This window comes from Bubalus bubalis, chromosome X, assembly GCF_019923935.1.
Source record: "Bubalus bubalis isolate 160015118507 breed Murrah chromosome X, NDDB_SH_1, whole genome shotgun sequence".
NCBI lineage: Eukaryota > Metazoa > Chordata > Mammalia > Artiodactyla > Bovidae > Bubalus > Bubalus bubalis.
This window is the reverse complement of record NC_059181.1, coordinates 68123442-68146659: the sequence shown is the minus strand read 5'-3', so window position 1 is coordinate 68146659 and position 23218 is coordinate 68123442. Positions and strand designations below refer to the sequence as shown.

The window sequence follows — 23218 nt, the reverse complement described above, 5'->3', positions numbered from 1 at the left end:
ACTGCATTTCTTCTAAGGGATTCTTGCCCATAGCTGTAGATATAATAATGGTCATTTCAAACAAAAACTGAATTAAAAAATATTTATTTATTTGGTTGCATTGGGTCTTAATTGCTACATGCCAGCTCTCCATTGTGGCACATGGATTTAGTTGTCCCAAGGCATGTGGGATCTTAGTTCCTAGACGAGGGATTGAACCCACGTTCCCTGCATTGTGGATTCTTAACCAGTGGACCACCAGAAAAGTCCTGGTCATCTGAATTAAATTTGCCCATTCCCTTTCCATTTTAATTCACTGATTCATAAGATGATGTTGTTCAATCTTGCCATCTTCTGCGTGACCACATCCAATTTACCTTGATTCATGTACCTAACATTATATGTTCTATGCAATATTGTTGTTTATAGCATGGGACTTTACTTTCACCACCAGACCCATCCATAACTGAACATCATTTCCGTTTTGGCTCAGCCATTTCATTCTTTGCGGAGCTATTAGTAATTGCCCTCCACTCTTCCCCAGTAGCATATTGAACAGCTTCTGACTTGCAGGGCTCATCTTCCCACGTCATACTTTTTCCCATTTTAATACTGTCCATACGGGCCCTGACATTTCACTTTCATGCATTGGAGAAGGAAATGGCAACCCACTCCAATGTTCTTGCCTGGAGAATCCCAGGGACGGTGGAGCCTGATGGGCTGCCGTCTATGGGGTTGCACAGAGTCCAACACGACTGAAGCGACTTAGCAGCAGCAGCAGCAGCAGCATACGAGCCCTGAACGGCATGGCTTGTAGGTTCATTGAGTTATGCAAGCCCCTTCGCCACGACAAGGCTGTGATCCATGAAGGAGAAATGAAGATAATAGTACATATTTGAGGTGGTTCTGAGGATTAAATGAGATCATGCATAATAAGCATTTAGAAATAGTACTTGGGAGATAATAGATACTCATTAAATGTTAGTTAGCTATGTTTTTTGTTTATATCAGCATATGTGTATATTAATCATGTTTGAATCTTCTGTGGGAACACCTAGTGAGGTGTCAGGCAAGGGACACTTAAATGAATGCCTTGGATGTGTTTATGAAGTGAATTCATAAATAAGCATTAATCCAATTTTAATTGTATATAACCAGAAATGAGTTTAAACTCCAGATTTCTTTCTGTTGTTTTTTAATTGAAGTGTAATTGAGGTACTTCTTACTACTGTTGTAAATACTTATATATAAATTTGAGTCCTTATTGTCTACAGGCCACTATTCTAAGGTATGACCCTGAATTGGGTATTAAAGTAATAGTCTCTATATATTTAACTACTTTTATTCTGGACAGTTACAAGCATATTCAAAAGGAAGAAAATAGAACCGTCTAAGTACGTGATACCATCTTCAATAGTTATCTCATGGTTAATTGAATTTTCTATTTCTGTTTAATACATACTGACCTAAGTACCCCCTCACTGGATTAGTTTTAAATAAATTCTGGATGTCACATTATTGTATTGAAGTTTTTTTTAAAAAAAAACTATACTATGATGTATTTCCCTGAAACCAGTTAGTATTTGTAAAAGGACAAGTGGATGCTTTTTTCTTTTGATACTAATACAAAAATCAGATTGCCTTCCTGACTTCTGTTAGGTGATAGTGTTTTAGATGTTTGGAGTCCATCCATACTTGAAGTTTAGAAGCTAGTATACTCTCACATTGGAGAAGGCAATGGCACCCCACTCCAGTACTCTTTCCTGGAAAATCCCATGGATGGAGGAGCCTGGTGGGCTGCAGTCCATGGGGTCACTAAGAGTCGGGCACCACTGAGCGACTTCACTTTCACTTCTCACTTTCATGCATTGGAGAAGGAAATGGCAACCCACTCCAGTCTTCTTGCCTGGAGAATCCCAGGGACGGGGGAGCCTGGTGGGCTGCCGTCTATGGGGTCGCACAGAATCGGAGACGACTGAAGCGACTTAGCAGCAGCAGCAGCAGCATACTCTCACATTATTAAGGTATAAAATTTTCAACATTTTCTTCTGAAACATTTCAGACTTTCAGGAATGATTTTACATATATTCACCACCTAGATTCTACCTTTAACATTTTACTACACTTGTTTTATCACATATTTTCCATGTATCTAACTCTAATGCAGCAATCCATCTTGTTTTTTTTTTACTCATTTCAAAGTAAATTCCAACAATCAGTATAATTGAAGTTCAGTTTTTAAAGCTGTTTTTTCAACTTTTTTTTTCAGATTTCTTTTTGTGTAAACTTTATTTTTGTGAATGATCTGAAGTTCTGAATTGTGGCCACTCATAGTCTCTGTGGTTTCAGTGCTTCTCATTTTGAACTTTGCTTTCATATACTGTGAACCTTTATTAGATTATTTAGGTTACATATCAGTAATTAATATTTAACCAAAACTAAAGTAGCATGAATAATGAGAATTTTGCATATGTGTTTTCACTGGTTTTTAAAAAATATTTATTTTAGGAAATAATTGTGTGTCCCATTGTGGTATGTTAAACTAATATGTAATTTTAGTAATCTCTTTTAAAATTTTCTATTTAACAGTTACTGTCAGGGTCAGATCCCCTGGAGGAGGGCACAGCAACCCACTCTAGTATGCTTGCCTGGAGAATCCCATGGACAGAGGAGTCTGGTGGGCTACAGTCCAAGGGGTCACTGAGAGTCGGACATGACTCAAGTGACTGAGAACACACTGAGGTCCATAAGTCACTGTTTTAGTGTTTAGCTCTTTTTCTTTGATCTTGGTATTCTGTAAAGTGTGTAAATATTGTTTATTCTCCATATGACTACATGCCTCATGACAGAAAAATCTATTTACCACATTATGAACTTTTTGAATGCTCATAATAGCCATGTGGGGCTTCCTAGGTTGTGCAGTGGAAAAGAATTCGCCTGCCAAAGACGCAGGGTATGCTGGTTTGATCCCTGGGTCGGGAAGATCCCTTGAAATAGGAAATGGCAACCCGGTCCAGTATTCTTGCCTGGAGAATTTCACAAAGGAGCCTGGAGGGCTATAGTCCATGGGTTTGCAAAGAGTTGGACAGAACTGAACACACATTCAATAGCTATATAGTAAATGCTGTTGAGTAAATAAATGAGATAATTTTATCAATTCATACCTTAAATTTGTTGAAGTTTGTCTTTACCTTTTATTATCAAGCTTACTGCATAAAGGACAGAAGGATGTTTTTGCTCTGTGTATATCAAAGTGAAGTATGACATTTACATTCTAAATACTTCATTAGCATATTTCAGGCTTAAGTGATTGAATGTAAATAGAAATAAGAAAAGAGTTTTGGAACATGCATATTCCAAATTAATTATAATTTGGAAACATTTCAGATAAGATTATAGTATGAACGAACACCTCTGCATCTATTACATTACTTTATGAAATCTTCTGTCATGTTTGCTTCAGATTTATTTTAAAAAAATAAAACAAAAAACAGGCAAACAAAAAAAGAAATAAAACATTAAAGGTAGAGGTGAGGTCTCATGGAATTTTGAATATTTTCTACATAATATATATGTATACATATATGTAGATAAGTTTCTACATATCCTTAAGCAGAAACATTATTTAGAATTTTTTAGCTTTATAGGTTATTTAAGTGATAGCGTATAGCACATATGATTTTGCAACTTTGTTTTTTTGGTTCAATATTTTGGGGATTTTGAGGTAGCTTTAGATATGCACTGTTCAGTACAATAGCCATTAACTGTCTGTGGCTATTGAGCACCTGAAATGTGGCCAATGTGCATTGAGATGTGCTGAAAGTATATTTGCACACAGGATTTTGAAGACTTATTATGAAAAAAAGTAAAATATCTCATTACTAATTATTTTATATTAATTATATATTGAAATGATAATTTGGATATATTGGACTAAGTAAGATTAAAATTAATTTCACCTGCATTTTTTAAAATGTGACTTCTGCTGCTAAGTCACTTCAGTTGTGTCCGACTCTGTGTGACCCCATGGACGGCAGCCCCCCAGGCTCCTTTGTCCCTGGGATTCTCCAGGCAAGAATACTGGAGTGGGTTGCCATTTCCTTCTCCAAAATGGCTTCTAGAAAATTGTAAATTATATTTCTGGCTTACATTATACCTCTGTTGAACAACACTGATCTGGATTGCTCGTTTTTCATTTCATTAGTTTTCAGTTGAATGGGTATACTACAATTTATCTGTATACCATTGGTGGATATTTAGAATATTTTTCTAATTTGGTACTATTAAAAAATGTTACTGAGAACATTCTTAAATGTTTCTCTGCACATGTGCTAGAGCTTCTTTAGGAGGTCAGTTCTGTTTTTTATTATAAGATAATTGCCAAATTGGTATCCATAATGGTTTTACTAATTTACACTTCCACTGGCAATTTGAGAATTTTCTTATTCTATATTTCTTCATTCTGGCCAATGTGTTTTTATAGACAATTGTAACTTAACCCTTAAATTAACAGCTTAAGCAAGCACTGGTAATTCTTTAAGTTTCTCTTAGTGAATCTTTTGTAATAGTCAGTGCACATAGCCCTTTTTTCTGTACTACTTATGTTCTGAATAAATAAAAATTGATTTAAAAATTTTTTAGCCATAATACAGACCCTATTAGTAGGCAGCTACAGTTCTTGCAACAAAAGTATATCTATCTTTTTAAGTGCCGTTAGCTTGAGAAAAAGCTTCTGGCATCTTTCTTTACATGATGGGATACTATACTGACATTAAAAATTGTTTTAGAAAATAGTAATGCAGAAGATTATTCACTATATATTAATGGAAAGGAAAGGTTGCAAAACAGTTAAGTAACCATTCAATTTTGTTAAAAAAAAATACCCCAACATGTATGCTAACATCAGCTGACATTATATTGTGTACTTCGCACCTTTTCATATTCCATTTTCTCTAGTGGACTTACTAGGGACAGAGGATGTGGAGGGTGTCCTTAGCAACAATAAGCTAAAACTTCCACACCTGGAATAATATTATAGGCTAGAGAGAGTGACTAAATGTGCTGTAATTGTTCCCATTTTAAATATTAAATATCAGGCTTTCCTTAAGGTACAAATGGACCCAAACTATATTATTCTTTACCTGTTGTTTTTTCAGTATTAGAGAAACTTTCCCAAGAATTAGAAATTGTCATTTAACTTCAATAAGAAGTCTATTTGCATTTGATATTTTCTACTCTTGGGGAAAGAAAATAGTGGAAAATGGATTAATCTTCAATCCTTTGGAATAAAATTTAGATGGTTTGAGCTCTGGTCTCAAATTAGTTTCATTTGGAATTACCTGATAAAAGGTTAGATTTGGGTTCAAAGCCAGTTCTGTAATCTTTGAAAAGTTACCCAACAACCAAGTTGTTTTTTCACTTATGCAGTGAATTTGGTAATACCTACATGAAAATCTTTATCACCTGCCTAGCATAGTGTAAACACTTAATAAAATTGAGTTGCTTTATCTCTTCCTTTTCTGTTTTTCAGAGTAGATGCAATTAATAGCTGGAGACAGAATTGATTAGGTATCAATTTCATGAAAAGAACTATGAATAGTTTTGATGTACATATCAAAAAAATAGAGAAGTTACCATGTAAGTTGACTCTGATTTTTCATACCTTCCCCCTCAGGTATCTATCACCTGGAGTATTGAGTTCATTATATTCTAATGATAAGCCAAACACTGTGTTTTCAAAGATGATCTCATCTGTTTATATATCTTTTGCTTCTGGAATGATAGCTTTGCTCTTGTAAGAAAGTTAATGCTATCAGCAGACCTTAATGAGCGGTTATAAAAACTCTTTTTAGCTAGTGCTTGCACTGTAGATTTTATCTGATTCCGTTTTTATTGATTAGGAACATAAGCCATATACTTTATCTGGAGAAATTTGCTGTAACTCCCCTAGACTTGAATAGGGGTCCACAAACTAAATGATCGCCCTAGTAGGTTGTGGATGGATTTTGTTAAAGCACTGAATATTTAGTTATAGATACAGGAATGTGTATGTGGCTTTGTCTTTTCTCAGAAAACCTAAATTTTGTTTTTCTCCTCTTTCCTCTTTACCAAAATAGAAATGAGAATTTTATTTAAACTAAGTTTCAGTATTGTTTGCAGTACAATAAATAGGGATATAGATTTACTCTGATTCACGTTCTAGGGGAAAATAGGTTTTGTTACAATGGGCAAAGTAAAATTGCATTTCTGCTTTATCAGAGGATAGTTTGTATTTTATCCTATTTAAATCTAAATTCATTCCCTTTGAGCTACAATATACTTCATCTTGATAAAAACCTTCCAAAGGTTTCTTCTTTTGAAAGATCTTAGTATGTTTTTGTTAGAAAATACAGTGATACTTGTACTTATTTTTCTGTTACAGTAAATAGAATATATTGAATTTAATAATATAATAATTTAATAATACAATAATAATATAATAATAATATAATATAATAATATAATAATAAAATAATATAATAAATATAATAATAATAAATAGATGTACCTTGAGTGGAGTAAATTGTACTTATTTTTCTGTTACAGTAAATAGAATATATTGAATTTAATAATATAATAATTTAATAATATAATAATAATATAATAATAATATAATATAATAATATAATAATAAAATAATATGATAAATATAATAATAATAAATTGTACTTATTTTTCTGTTACAGTAAATAGAATATATTGAATTTAATAATATAATAATTTAATAATATAATAATAATATAATATAATAATATAATAATAAAATAATATAATAAATATAATAATAATAAATGGATGTACCTTGAGTGGAGTAAATTTAAGCTTTTCAAATATTTATGCATATTTCTCATTCTCAACTGTTCTTTATTTTTCCTTGATTCTGTATAAAAGCATTACAATTTTCTCTTTTAATAAAGGAAACATCCATGGTTCAGTGTTTGTTTTCCAAGGTATACATCAGGAAATTCCTGATTCTATAGCAAAATTTGCTTTTTAAAATAGAAGTTAGCAGGTATTGGAAACAAGGTTAAGAGTTTTCACTCTACAGGAACCTATATAAAAATTAGGTGGAAAACAATTACACATACTAGAGATTTAAAAGTATTAGGAAATTCACAGTTATAAGCATGTTTCCCCTTTCTTCCACAGATTATTCCTGGGATATTTAACAGCCTTTTTTTTGCCATTAGAGTTTGAATTCCTTAAGGTCATGTCTTATGTATTTATTTTTTATTGCAGTACTAAGTACTCAGAATAAATATATTCAGCATTTGGTAAATATTATAAAATGAAATAAGTGAATCTTATTCCTCATGAATAAAAAGTGAAGTCTGACTGATTTATGTTTAAAACTCTTTATGTCAGTTTGGGAAGAGTTTAAATAGAAGTTTTTTAGGCAAGAAGTATTTGTGAAGCTAACCTGAATAGCCTTTGTACCTTTAATATATCTTGTTTTGGGACTCAAAGAGAAGGTCTTATATTTTACTAGTGCCTTGTTTGTTGTAGTGCATTTTGGATACTGTTTTCAGGAAAATAAAATTTGTTTTATAAGATGATTATTCTATGATGTCAGTGATAGATATGACCTGTCATCTCATATACTTAATTTTTATATCCTTAGATTGCTGGGAGGCCTGAGTGATTTTTTGAGATGATATAAAAGAGATACCAGTGTTATTTCCTGTTTTAGTATTTTTTTGTTTGCCTCCCTCTTTTTGGTAAAGTAACATATCTACTACTATGGACAAGAATCCCTTAGGAGGAATGGAGTAGCCATCATAGTCAACAAAAGAGTCCAAAATGCAGTACTTGGATGCAGTCTCAAAAATGACAGAATGATCTCTGTTCGTTTCCAAGGCAAACCATTCAATATCACAGTAATCCAAGTCTATGCCCCCTACCAGTAGTGCTGAAGAAGTTGAAGTTGAATGGTTCTATGAAGACCTACAAGACCTTCTAGAACTAACACCCAGAAAAGATGTCCTTTTCATTATAGGGGACTGAAATGCAAAAGTAGGAAGTTAAGAAATACCTGGAGTAACAGGTGAATTTGGCCTTTGAGTACAGAATGAAGCATGGCAATGGATAATAGAGTTTTGCCAAGAGAACGTGCTGGTCATAGCAAACACCCTCTTCCAATTAAGAGGGAAGATAGCATTTAATTCCCTTATTTGTGGCACAAGATTTTTACCAGACTGTGTGATACATTGATCCTTCCTATGTCCCACTATAAAATTACTATTAAAAATTAATCTTAAATAGAAAGACTAATAAAATAATAAGATTCAGGTAGGATTCAAGACCAAAAATATCTTATCATAGAGAATAGAGATTGTAAAACCCTATTGTAAAACTTTGTGCTCTGTGTGGACATAGAGTGTGGACACTTGATTTTTTTTTCTTAATACTAAATGTGGAATTTTTCATAAAGCAGAGCTTCATGAAAGGCTTGATATTCTAGTGTGAGATCCTGGGTAGAGGAAACTTGTGCTTTTTTTTAATATACTCATTTTTAATATAGTCATTTTTAATATAGTCATTTTTAATATAGTCAATCCTTGTTCACTGCTACATGGCCTCAAAAGCACCGAAGTAATGATCTAGTTTGACAGATATAGTTTAAAAAAGGTATAGTTGAGAGATTTATTTTAATTTCTGTTTCCATCCCATAGTTTTATAATCTGTGCTGAACCAAAAAATTCAAGCATTAACAGATTGATTACTTTCTAATCACTGCTTTTAAAGCTAAAAAAACTGAAGTAATATCCTCAGATCATGTTGAAACTTCTACTGAGTCAGTTTTTTCCCTAGTTTTTGTTCAGGGTAAAAATTATATGAAAGGTCTAAATTCTAGTGCAGTTGTTGTTAGAAGATCTCTTAAACAACTCTGTCAATGTCCAAGTCACTTTTTAAAAAATAACAAATTTATTGATATAAATCACATACCACAGTCCATTCATTTAAAGAGTACAATTTGGTGGTTTTAGTGTCTGTCAGATCGGTATAGCCTTCACTACAATATTCATCACTTCAACAGAAATCCTCTACCAATTAGTGGTTACTCCTCATTTTCCCTTATATCTCTACCCCAGATCCTGTCAACCACTATTTTACTTTCTGTCACTATGGATTTGTGTATTTTGAACATTTCCTATGAAAGGAACCATACAGGATGTGATATTTCATGACTGAATACATTCATTTAGCATATTTTCAAGGTATATCCATATTGTAGCATGACTCAGAACTTTATTCATTAATATTGCTGAAAAACATTTATTTAATGGATATGTGGTTTCTATTTTTTGGTTATTATGAATCGTGCTGCTGTCAACATTTGCATATAAATTTTTGTAGTTTAACTTTCTGAGGAGCTGTAAAAACTTTTTCTGTTTTGTATTATTTCACAAATAGTATAGTGCTTATCTGTTTTATATTCACATCAGCAGTGTATGAGGGTTCCTATGTTTCCACATCCTCACTAATAACCTCCTAATATCTTTTAAATCTTTTAAATGATATCCATTCTTGTGGGTGTGAAGTAATATCTTGTGTTTATTTTTACTGTGGTAAAGTATACATATTATGATATTTACCATTTTAACCATTTGTAAATTTGCAATTCAGTGGCATTAAATGGAGAAGGCAATGGCACCCCACTCCAGTACTCTTGCCTGGAAAATCCCATGGATGGAGGAGCCTGGAAGGCTGTAATCCATGGGGTTGCTGAGGGTCGGACACGACTGAGAGACTTCACTTTCACTTTTCACTTTCATGCATTGGAGAAGGAAATGGCAACCCACTCCAGTGTTCTTGCTTGGAGAATCCCAGGGATGGGGCATCCTGGTGGGCTGCTGTCTATGGGGTCGCACAGAGTCGGACTGAAGTGACTCAGCAGCAGCAGGCATTAAATACATTGACAATATGTAACAGCCACCACCATCTACCCAGAACTCCATCATTCCCAACAAAAAGCTCTGTACCCATCTTGATACTCTCTTTAATAAATGGTGCAGTGTCCATTGAATATCAACATGTGAAAGAAAGAAGGTTGAACTGTTACCTTACACCATATACAACTAAAAATGAATTAAATACCTAAATTTCAGAGCTAAAACTGTAAAACTCTTAGAAAACTTAAGGGCCTTGAATTTGTGTGTACTATTCCAATCACTTGCTCAGTCGTGTCCGGCTCTTTGTGACCGCACAAACCACAGCAAGCCAGGCCTTCCTGTCCATCACCAACTGCCGGAGTCTACCCAAACCCATGTCCATTGAGTCAGTGATGCCATCCAACCATCTCATCCTCTGTCATCCCCTTCTCCTCCTGCCCTCAGTCGTTCCCAGCATCAGGGTCTTTTCAAATGAGTCAGCTCTTTGCATCAAGTGGCCAAAGAATTGGAGTTTCAGCTTCAACATCAGTCTTTCCAATGAACACTCAGGACTGATCTGCTTTAGAATGGACTGGTTGGATCTCCTTGCAGTCCAAGGGACTCTCGAGAGTCTTCTCCAACACCACAGTTCAAAAGCATCAATTCTTCGGCACTCAGCTTTCTTTATAGTCCAACTCTCACATCCGTACATGGCCACTGGAGAAACCATAGCCTTGACTACATGGACTTTTGTGGACAAGTAACATCTCTGCTTTTTAATATGCTGTCTAGGTTGGTCATAACTTTCCTTCCAAGGGGTAAGCATCTTTTAATTTCATGGCTGCACTCACCGTCTGCAGTGATTTTAGAACCCCAAAAAATAAAGTCAGCCACTCTTTCCCCATCTATTTGCCATGAAGTGATGGGACAGGAAGCCATGATCTTAGTTTTCTGAATGTTGAACTTTCAGCCAACTTTTCCACTCTCCTCTTTCACTTTCATCAAGAGGCTCTTTAGTTCTTCTTCACTTTCTGCTATAAGGGTGATGTCATCTGCATATCTGAGGTTATTGATATTTCTCCTGGCAATCTTGATTCCAGCTTGTGTTTCCTCCAGCTCAGCATTTCTCATGATGTACTCTGCATATAAGTTAAATAAGCAGGGTGACAATATACAGCCTTGACGTATTCCTTTTCCTATCTGGAACCAGTCTGTTGTTCCATGTCCAATTCTAACTGTTGCTTCCTGACCTGTGTACAGGTTTCTCAACAGGCAGGTCAGGTGGTCTGGTATTCCCATCTCCTTCAGAATTTTCCACAGTTTATTGCGATCCACACAGTCAAAGACTTTGGCATAGTCCATAAAGCAGAAATAGATGTTTTTCTGGAACTCTCTTGCTTTTTCCATGATCCAGCAGATGTTGGAAATCTGATATCTGGTTCCTCTGCCTTTTCTAAATCCAGCTTGAACATCAGGAAGTTCACGGTCCACGTACTGTTGAAGCCTGATTTGGAGAATTTTGAGCATTACTTTGATAGCGTGTGAGATGAGTGCAGTTGTGTGGTAGTTTGAGCATTCTTTGGCATTGCCTTTCTTTGGGATTGGAATGATAACTGACCTTTTCCAGTCCTGTGGCCACTGTTGAATTTTCCAAATTTGCTGGCATATTGAGTGCAGTATTTTCACAGCATCATCTTTTAGGATTTGAAATAGCTCCACTGGAATTCCATCACCTCCACTAGCTTTGTTGGTAGTGATGCTTCCTAATGCCCACTTGACTTCACATTCCAGGATGTCTGGCTTTGTAGGTGAGGGTGAGTGATTACACCATCGTGATTATCTTGGTTGTGAAGATCTTTTTTGTATAGTTCTTCTGTGTATTCTTGCCACCTCTTCTTAATATCTTATGCTTCTTTTATACCATTTTTGTCCTTTATCGAGCCCATCTTTGCATGAAATGTTCCCTTGGTATCTCTAATTTTCTTGAAGAGATCTCTAGTCTTTTCCATTCTGTTGTTTTCCTCTATTTCTTTGCATTGATTGCTGAGGAAGGCTTTCTTATCTCTTCTTGCTATTCTTTGGAACTCTGCATTCAAATGGGTATATCTTTCCTTTTCTCCTTTGCTTTTCACTCCTCGTCTTTTCACAGCTATTTGTAAGGCCTCCTCAGACAGCCATTTTGCTTTTTTGCATTTCTTTTGCTTGGGGATAGTCTTGATTACTGTCTCCTGTACAATGTCACAAACCTCCATCCATAGTTCATCAGGCACTCTGTTTATCAGATCTAGACCCTTAAATCTATTTCTTACTTCCACTGTATAGTCATAAGGGATTTGATTTAGGTCATACCTGAATGGTCTAGTAGTTTTCCCCACTTTCTTCAGTTTAAGTCTGAATATGGCAATAAGGAGTTTATGATCTGAGCCACAGTCAGCTCCCGGTCTTGTTTTTGCTGACTGTATAGAGCTTGTCAGTGGTCTCTAAATAAGATGCTGAAAAACAGAGTCAAGAAAAGAAAAATAGATAATATGGACCTCATTAAAATAAAAAATTTGTGTGTTAAAGCACAGTCTTCATAGTGAGAAGACAACCCACAGAAAAAATGTTTGCAAATCATTTATTTGACAAGTGTTTAATTTCCAGAATACATAAAGAAAATTTGCAACTCAGCAGCAAAAACACAACTCAGAAAGCGTACCAAGGACTTGAATAGACATCCATTTACTTTTTTAAAAAAATGTGATAAGGTACACATAACATAAACCTTTTTAAAGTTTACATTTCAATAGTGTTATATACATTTTTGCCATTTTTAGATTGTTGTACAGCCAATCTCCAGATCTTTTTCATCTTGCAAAACTGAACCTCTATACCCTATAAAGAATAACTCCGTATTTCCCTGAGCTTCCCTTTATAGTCAATGTCTTTAAAGTGGTGTCTTTAAATATATATAAAGACAACATATATATGAGTCTTGGTTGAGTCAACTCTGACATCTGACTATATCCACCTCATGTTCTTGACATTTTCTGACTCTTGGTGAATTTAGATCATTCACATTAAAGTGAATTTTGATGTAATTCGTTTAATACCTGCCATGTTTATAACTTTGTTCATTGTGCTTGTTTTCTTCTTTATCTTCTTTTGTCCTTTGGTTTTAATTGAACATTTCTATGATTTCATTTTATTTCCTCTTATAAATTATACTTCTTTAAACATTTTAATTGATTGTCTTATAGTTTGCAATATACATTTATAACTAATCTCAGCCCATTTTTAAATAACACTATACCACTTCAGGAGAAGGGCATGGCAACCTACTCCAGTATTCTTATGTATAAAATCTAATGACAGAGGAGCCTGGCTGGGTACAGTTCATAGGGTCACAAAGAGTCGGATATGACTAAAGTGATTTAGCACACATGCATACCTCTTCACAAGTAGTGTAGATACCTTATAACAGTATTCCCAATTCCTCTTCTTATCCATAAGCTATAACCACCCAATGCATTTTTTGCTATTACTAGTTTGGACAGTTGACTATTAAGTCAGTTAAGGATAAGAAACATGAGAGATGTTATTTTACCTTCACTTATTTCTCATCTAATGCTCTTCCTTTCTTTATGTAGGTGTGTACTTCTGACCTGTATAATTTTCTTTCTCTTTGAAGAAATTCTTTCAACATTTCTTGCAGGGAAAAGCTACTGTCAACAAATGCCTTTGGTTTTTGTTTGAGAATGTCTATTTTTCTTTTACTTTTGAAGAATCATTTTACTGGATACATTATTCTAGCTTGGTGTGAGGTATTTCATTCTGCTTTCTTCCTGCTTGCATGGTTTTGGACAATATGTAAGATCGAATGCTTATCCTTGATCCTCTATAGATAATATTTTTTTTCCTGGCTTTTTAAAAGATTTTTCTCTTTGGCTTTGTTTTTCTGCTGTTTGCATATGAGAAAACTAGATGTAGATATTTAGTATTTACACTGCTTGATATCCTTCTTCTCTGGTATCTGTCATTAATTTTGGAAGCTTTTCCACCGATCTTTTATTTCAAACATTTCTTCTGCTATTTTCATTCTTCTCTGTATTTCAGTTACATTTATGCTACAACTTCTGTAATTGTCCTACAGTTATTAGTTTTTCTGTTCGCTTTTATTATTTTTTCTCTGTGCATTTCAGTTCAAAAGGTTTATATTGATATTATCCTCACTGATTCTTTCCTCTTCAGTCTCATTGATTCTTTCATTGGCTGTGTCCATCAAAGGCATTCTTTCTTATATAGTGTGTTGGCTTTGTAGCATTTTCTTTTCTTTATTTGAGTTTTCATCTCTGCTTACATTACACATCTATTCTTACAAGCTGCTCACTTTATCCCTTAAGAATCCTTATTGTATTAGTTATAGTTATTTAAAATTTACCTATCTGATAATTCCAAAACTCTTTGTCTTCTCTGAGTCTGGTTCTGATGCTCTCTTTGTGACTTTAGATTGTGTTTTTTCTTGCCTTTTAGTAGGACTTGTAATTTTTTGAAAGCTGTATGTAATAAGAAATGAGGTAGTCAGGCTTTTAGTGTGAGCTTTTATGTTAACATGGCAAGGAATGAGGCTGTGTTTAAAGTTTGCTGTAGCTGTTTGTACCAGAGCCTTTATTCTAGTTTCCTTGTTTTAGTTTTTTTTTCTTCCCTTTTGTCTTTGGGTATTCTTAAGAATTCCTTCTTAAACAGAATTTGTATCTTATAGCTTTCCCATTTGTAATTCTATTTTATTATATTAAATCCCAGGAGTTGGAAAGGGAAACTGGTCTTATGAATCATGTTTTTTTTTTTTTTTAAAGTAGGCCCTTGTCCCTGGGCTGTGACCTTCAGAAATGTTTCTTAGCCTTTCCTCTCCCTACTTAGGTGAGGTAGGAAAGCTGGAGGAGGCTGAGGTTGTCTAATTGCTCTTCCTCCAGGTAGAGAATGCTGTGGTGTAGTAGTTTACCTTGAGAGCATGACTTTGTTAAAAAGAGAATGTTCTGGGTGTATTTTAATATGGTTACTTTCCCCTCCTTCTACTTAAGGTGCAGTAGGATTTTTTTCCCCTCAGATCTTTCTCATGAAAACCTGAAAACCTTTTGGGACTCCTGTAGGTAAAACCCAGCAAAGTGTGCCTCCCATTCCAACTGGGAACCCAGGATTTTTTTTTTTTTTTTTTTTTTTTTTTTTTTTAACTCTCAGGCTAATCCTTTTTGGCCTCCCGTAATTCATCAGTTACTGTTGAAGTGTTTTCACTTCAGAAAAAAATGTGATTTTCTGTATCTGCCTGTTTTCCTTTTTTTTTTTTCTTTTTTGGTGATTTGTTCTGTGTCCTTGGGCTTCCCTGGTGGCTCAGCAGTAAAGAATCTGCCTGCCAATGCACGAGACACAGATTTAATCCTCAGGTGGGGAAGATCTCCTGGGAAAGGAAATGGCAACCCACTCCAGTATTCTTGCTGGAAAATTCCATGGACAGAGGAGCCTGGCAGGCTACAGTCCATGCAGTTGCAAAAGAGATACAACTTAGTAACTAAACAACAGCAACCTGTGACCTCAGTTCTCTAATGGATCTAAGAAAACTTACTGATTTTCAATTTATCTTTTTTCTTGTTGTGAGTATAGTAGTGAGACTTCTAAGCTGCTTACTTTTTGTAGCTCACTGGTTTTTTTTTTTCTGTTTGTTTTGGCTTTTTAAAATAAATGAACCCATGTGAAATAATGTAACTGTGGCTTTTCCCGATGCTCTCCTTTGTTTAGAATGCTTGTGTAACATCTTTCAGGGCTTGATCTTTGTGAGAATCAGGTTCCAATTTCAGTTGGAAGTTTTAGAAATTGAATTTAAAACGATTTGTTTTTCTTACTATTAGCACCTTATGTTTAATTGCTGCTGTATCCAAATAAGGATAGTATGGTAAGCTCAGTGGATTAATCATGCATAGTAAAACTAGAGAACTTAGGTAACTTAATGTATTCATAGTGTTTTTATTAAAAATTAAATGAAAAATTAATGAAGATATGCAAAATAATAAAGCAATGAACAAAGATGAAAAATTTTGGAAACGTATGCTATAGTAATTGAAGGTATCAATACTTTTGTGGACATGTTAGTTTATCCTTAGTCCTTTGAAATATTCTGAGTTTTGAGAATTATCTATTAGCATAATTACTTTTCCTATTCATTAAGTTAATTAGTCACTATGCCTTCACTTCTTTTAAAGAGTGCAGTATAGGGTTGGCTTTGATTAGAGATAGAATTCCTGATTTTCTATTACAAGTGCAAATTATTTAATTTGCTTTTACCAAATGCTTACTGCATTTATCAAATAAGTGTCTTTTTTTTTTTGTATCAGACAGACTTTTTTACAAATGTTACAAGCAATGACCTGGAGAGAGTCCTGTCTTGGAATCAGCATTTAACAAGATGATTATCCTTTGGGGCCATAGGCATGGTGCTAACCTCCACTTTTCTTTGGTTTGTTTTGCTTTCTGGGGTTTGAGGATGGTGTAGTTTGCATGCACTGTATACTGATCTGACAGGAAGAGACATAGAACTTTGAAGATCTGGAAGCATCAAGGAATGGTCTGTAGGCCAAGTTGATCCCTTCTTCTCTATTGGATGAATATTTTGGCTCCTGGTTTGTTACTCTCATGGTGTCCAAATCCACTAGCATTTACTGATGTCAGTATATCTGGATGGCTCCTCTAGGTTCTGGTCATTCATATCAGTAGGAACAATCTGTAGGCCAGTGTTCCCTCTGGAAAAGGTTCTGGTAGCTGGCCTCTGAACTGTGATGGAATGAACTGAAGCTGCCAATTATTGGGCAGAAGGAAGCTGCTGGGAAATCTATACCATTTTTTCCCTTTACAGACATTAACAGCTTGGCCTTCTGGGACACTGTGGATAGTTGGGTCTGTGGCAGTTCGGTAAAATTCTGGATACAAATCAAGGGGCCCATAATACCCTCTGAACAGTGCCACAGAACAGGAAGAAGGTAAGAGTCTAAACAGGAAGAGTGTTCCTAACACCAGCCAATTTGATGTCAAACAGTATCATGCTCCAGGCGGTATTGCTGAACCACGAATTGGTAACATTTCAGAAGTGCAGAAAGTGCCACAGCACCACAGAGACATATAAATGGACATACAGGGAAGAGAACTCTCTCTTCTTTATGAGGCTGGATGAAGAAAATTATGAATGAAATATACATTGGAACCAAGTCTTAAGTTGCATAGTCGTGTCTGACATTGTGACCCCATGGACTATAGCCCGCCAGGCTCCTCTGTCCATGGGATTTTTCAGGCAAGAATACTAGAGTGGGTTCTATGTCCTCCTCCAGGGGATCTTCCCAACCCGGGGATCGAACCCATGTCATGTGTGTCTTCTGCATTATAGGCGGATTCTTTACCATCTGAGCCACCAGGTAAGCCAGTGTTGGTGGCCTAAATTCTGATCATGAAATCTCTGCAGTAGGTATTCTATAAAAAATGTCAGTGAGCGAAGACCACACTAAAATTCAGAAATTCATTAATTAAATAAAAATACCAGAATTCTGTACCATAAAGATCAGGTCCATGAAGAGTAAAGACATTATACTAAACAATGTTGAGTGGTGCAGTCACCTAGTTTCTGTAATAGTAGCTGTCAGTGACTACCACAGTCACCAGAAAGAGAATTAGGGCAACCAGCAACCAATGAAAGAAACTCTTCCAACCTGTTTCATGACCAGCAAATCAGAGGCAATAGGTAAACCAAGAGCTACACTGAATGGCCAGCCTAAGATAGCCCCAGTTGCTAATCCAAGTATATTAATGGAAGTTTGTCCGTATACTAGCCAGTCATAACTATCAAGGTAGTGTACAAACAGAAACTTCTAGGAAGGAATGCTGATAATGAGCAAAAGATGTCAGTGCTGAGAACCAAGAAGGCTAACATTTGATGCACATGCAGCCCAAACTTCTTACACACAGCCTTGTAAAAGTAAAGTTCACATATATAGCTCACAAAAGCTAGTAGACATTATAAAATGTAAAATACAAGAATCTTGAAGTGAAATCACTCAGTTGTGTCCAACTCTTTGTGACCCCATGGACTGTAGCCTACCAGTTCCTCTGTCCATGGGATTTTCCAGGCAAGAGTACTGGAGTGGGTTGCCATTTCCTTCTCCAATAAGAATCTTAAAGATAAGCTGGGGAATATTCCCAAGCCTGAAACCCCTTCCCATAGATGAGGTAGTGTGTTGGTTCCCAGTAGTTGAGTGTTTCATCACAGTCAGAGATGTTGCTCTGGAGAGCAGCACATAACCTTGTTGAGAGCAGATACTTGAAAGCAGTAGATCCTTCTGGTACCCAGACTTGTCCTGCTTTATTCCCATATGTCCTGCACTCTAGGGTTTCTTCACTAGTAAAATGAGACCTGAGCTGGGGCATCTATTTAAGTCTGGTGAATATCCAACATCCACCCACCCTAGTAGTGCAGAAGGAGCAGGGTGAAGAGGCTGTGGGCCCTCCTGGCTGGAAGACTGGGCCAGGCACAGCCCCTCACTGTACAGGCATAAGCACCTTTCTGAGCCTTGGTTCCCTGTAATAAAGTTTTCATGAAATTTAAATCAGGTCAGTGTGTATAAAATGGATGTTAAAATTTGTCATGGTTATGTAAGGAAACCCGAGACAGTGTGGGCTAAGAAAAATTCCACCATTTACCCTAATGTTTGATGTTCCAGTGATTGGTATTCATTGGCATAGCAGCAACCTGTTTGGACCTTTATCACATTTGAGAGTAAAATCAAGGCATACAAAGTTTATAGAAAATTAGGCTTTATTTTATATGTTTACATAGTTAATACTTGCCAGCAGTTAAAAGGACTTCTTATAATTTTACTTGAATAAGGACATAAGTTAATAGACATACTTGAATGAATAGTAAACTTGTAGTAAATGAATTGTGGAAAATCTGTTGGATTAGTGAAAAGTCAGTTGTGAATTACTATTTAATTTAAAACCTATATCTCCATGCACTTAGGAGTAATGCAATGAATTTATTATATTACAAAAATGTAGAAGAAAAAGTATCACTTACAATTTTATCATACAGGTAACATTAATGTTTTTATTTTTTTGCAATATTTTTATTTACTTTGAAACATAGTTGTGATTATACTTCATGTTCAGTTGTTTTTTTTTTTTGTTAAACATTGTAGCATGAAGTATTTTTTATATTGTAATTGAACTTTTTGGAATTTAAATGGCTGGTATGATAGTGTATGACTTAGGCATGACTGTTGAGCCATTATTATACATTTAAGTATTCATAGTTTTTTTGACTGTTGTAAATAGCTCATAGATCAATGTCTTGTGATTAAAGTTATTTGTTTAGAATTATTTTATTTGTGTAGATAAAAAAGAGGCAGAATTATGCAAGAGAATATCAAAGACATTGCTAAATTGTTTTCTAAATCCTTGTATTACTGTTGACCATATATGATAGTGTATATTTCATAGCATATTATCCTACAATGAATAGTCATTTTTCCATTGAGTATTTGATAGATTAAAAAGAGGTATTGCATTTAACACTTAAAAAATTTTATTTATATTAATTTTTGGCAGTGCTAGGTCCTTGTTGCTGCTTGGGCTTTTCTCTAGTTGTGATCAGTGCTCGGGTTTCTCATTGCTTTGGCTTCTCTTGTTGTGGAGTATGGGCTCTAGAGCACAGGCTCAATAGTTGTGGTGCAGAGTTGTAGCTGCTCTGGGGCATGTTGCATCCTCCCAGATCAGGGATCCAACCTGTGTCTCCTACATTGGCAGGCGGACTCTTCACCACTGAGCCACCAGGGAAGCCCCATTTAACACTTTTTATAGCATCTAGTAAGTTGTACTGTCATGTTTATTTCTTCATGCATTTTGCTTACTTTTTAAAGGAAAATGTTCACAATTTTTTCAAGTTTCTATAAGGGAAATGGAGCAAAGTACTGTGTTTTGCATTGCTTTATTTATTTTTTGTTAGCTATAAATACCTTTATCTACTAACCAAAGGAATGTTCCTGTTTTTGTCTTATTGAAGTATAGTTGATTTATAGCTTCCCTGGTGACTCAGTGGTAAAGAATCCACCTGCCAATGCAGGAGATGTGGGTTCAGTCCCTGGGTTGGGAAGGTCCCCTGGAGAAGGAAATGGCAATACATTCCAGTTTTCTTGCCTGGGAAGTTCCATGGACAGAGGAGCCTTGTGGGCTACACTCCATGGGGTTGCAAAAGTTGGACACAGTGACTAAACAACAACATATTTGATTTATAATGTTGTGCCAGTCTCTGCTGTACAACAAAGTGACTCAGTTATACTCATATGTACATGTTTTTAAAAAAGTTAATTAATTTGACTGCTTCAGGTCTTAGTTGCAGCAGGTGGGATCTTTGTTGCGTCATGCAGGATCTTTCCTTGTGGCATGTGGACTCTTAGTTGTGGCACACAGACTCAGTGGTTGTAACCTGTGGGCTCCAGAGTGTGCAGGCTTCAGTAGTTGTGGCACGTGTGTTCTCTAGTAGTGGCTCATGGGCTCTGTAGCACTTGGGCTTAGTAGTTTTGGTTTGTGGGCTTAGTTGCTCCCTGGCATGTGGGATTGTTCCCACATGCCAGGTGGGAACAATGTTAGTTGTTCAATCCCACCTTAGTTCCCTGACCAGGGATTGAATCTGTGTCCCCTGCATTGCAAGATGAATTCTTATCACTGGACCACCAGGGAGTCCATATACATGCTTTCAAAATGTTCTTTTCCATTATGGTTTATGTCAGGAGATTGGATATAGTTCTTTCTGCTAAACAGTAGAATCTTGTTGTTTATCCATTCTAAATGTAATAGTTTGCATCTACCAACCCCAAGTTACCAGTGCATCCTTCTCACTCCCCTTCCCCCTGGCCTTGGCAACCAGAAGTCTGATCTCTGTGCCTATGAGACTTTCTGTTTTGTAGATAGGTTCATTTGTGCCATATTTTAGATTCCTTATATAAGTGATATGATAAGGTATTGTCTTTCTCTTTCTGACTTCTCTTAGTATGATAATCTCTACTTGCATCCATGTTGCTGCAAAAGGCATTAGTTTGTTCTTTTTTATGACTAAGTAGTATTCCGTTGTATATATGTACCATGTCTTCTTTATTCATTCATGGGTCAGTGGACCTTTAGGTTGTTTCCATGTTTTGGCTATTGTAAATAGTGGTGCTATGAACATAGGGGTGCATGTATCTCTTTGATTTATAGTTTTGTCTGGGTATATGCCCAGGAGTGGGATTGCTAGATCATATGGTGATTTTAATGTTAATTTTCTCAGGAACTTTCATATTGTTTTCCATAGTGGCTGCACCAACTTACATTCCCAGCCAACAACGTAGAAGGGTTCCCTTTTCTTCACACACTCTCTAGCATTTATTGTTTCTAGACGTTTAATGATGGCCATTCTGACTGGTGTGAGGTGATACCTCATTTTAGTTTTGATTTGCATTTCTCTAATAATTAGTGATGTTGAACATCTTTTCATGTGCTGTTTGACCATCTGTATGTCTTCTTTGGAGAATGGCTATTAAGGATTTCTGCCCATTTTTTAATTGGATAGCTTTTTTTGTTGTTGAATTGTATGTGCTGTTTGTATATTTTGGAGGTTAAGCCCTTGTTGGCTGTATCAGTTGCAAATATTTTCTCCCATTCCATAGAAATAGTTTCCTTTGCTCTGCAAAAGCTGGTAGGTTTGACTAGGTCCCATTTGTTTATTTTTTCTATTGCCTTGGAAGACTTATATTTAAGTCTTTAGGCTACTTGAATATATTTTTGTGCATCGTGTGACTGTCAAAGATTAATTGACTATAAGTGTGTAGACTTCTGGGCTCTGTAGTCTGTTATTTTTATTTGTATATCTGGTTTTGTACCAATACCACACTATTTTTTTAATTACTGTAGCTTTGTAGTATTGTTTGAAGTCTGGGAGAGTTATGCCTCCTGTTTTGTTTTCATTCCTTAGGATTGATTTGGTGGTTTTGGGTCCTTTTTGGTTCCATATAAGTTTTTGGATTATGTGTTGTAGTTCTGTGGAAAATGTCATGGGTAATTTGATAGAGATCTCATTAAATATGTAGATTGCTTTGGCTAGTCTTGACCATTTTAACAATATTAATTCTTCCAACTGAAAAGCATGGCATATCTTTCCATTTCATTGAATTCTCTTTAATTTTCTATATTAATGTTTTATAGTTCTCAATGTATAAATCTTTCACTTCGTTAAGTTTATTCCTAGATATTTTATTATTTTTTGTTGCAATTTTAAAGCAACTTTTTTTTACATTCTATTTCTGACATTTCATTGTTCATGTAAAGAAATGCAAACAATTTCTGGATATTAATCTTGTATCCTACTACTTAGCTTAATTCATTGATTAGATCTAGTAGTTTTTGTGTAGAGTACTTAGGGTTTTCTATATATTCTATCATATCATCTTCATGTAGTGACACTTTTACTTCTTCCCTTCCAAATTGGATACCTTTTATTTCTTGTCTGATTGCTATGACTAAGACTTCCAATGCTGTGTTGAATAGAAGTGGGATCCTTGTCTAGTTCCAGATTTTAGCAGAAAGGCATTTTGGCTTTTCCCATTGTGTATTTCATTGGCTGTGGGTTTGTCATAAATAGCTTTTATTATGTTGAGATATTTTCCCTATATACTCAGTTTGCTAAGATTTTTTTTCATGAATGGATGCTGAATTTGTCAAATGCTTTTTCTGCACCTATTGAGATGATCATGTCGTTTTTGACTCCAGATTTTTGTTAATGTGGTATATTACATTGACTGATTTGCATATGTTGAACCATCCTTGTGAACTTCGGATGAACCGCACATGGTCATGGTGTATGACCTTTTTTTTTAACACAGGTTGTTTATTTATTTATATTTATTTTTGACTGCACTGGATGTTTATTGCTGCACTTGAGTTTTCTCTAGTTATGCCAGTAGAGAAACTCCTCCTTGTGGTGTGCTGGCTTCTAATTGTGGTGGCTTCTCTTGTAGAGCACAGGCTCTAGGGCATGTGGGCTCAGCAGTTGTGGCATGTGGGTTCAGTAGTTGTGGCACATAGGCTTAGTTGCTCCGTGGCATGTGAAATCTTCCCAGACTAGGGATTGAAACTGTGTCCCTTGCATTGACAGGCAGAGTGTTAATCACTGAACCTCCAGGGAAGTCTCTGTATGGGAGTTTTTTATGTGATGTTGGCTTCAGTTTGCTAATATTTGTTGAGAATTTTTTCATGTATATTCATAAAAAAATCAGTTCAGT

General features: G+C 35.5%; 1 protein-coding gene across 7 annotated transcripts in view; it reads left to right on the top strand.

The window, feature by feature from the left end:
* Nucleotides 1-23218, top strand: part of ATRX (ATRX chromatin remodeler) — a 287562-nt gene that overhangs the window by 22411 nt on the left and 241933 nt on the right. For 5 of the 7 annotated variants that reach the window (XM_044936882.1, XM_044936879.1, XM_044936880.1 and 2 more), the window contains exon 3: nt 16774-16897. The exons of the other annotated variants lie outside the window; for them this stretch is intronic. In XM_044936882.1, the coding sequence (XP_044792817.1) occupies nt 16774-16897 (124 nt within the window). The remainder of the gene's footprint in view (nt 1-16773; nt 16898-23218) is intronic. 7 annotated transcript variants of the gene reach the window in all.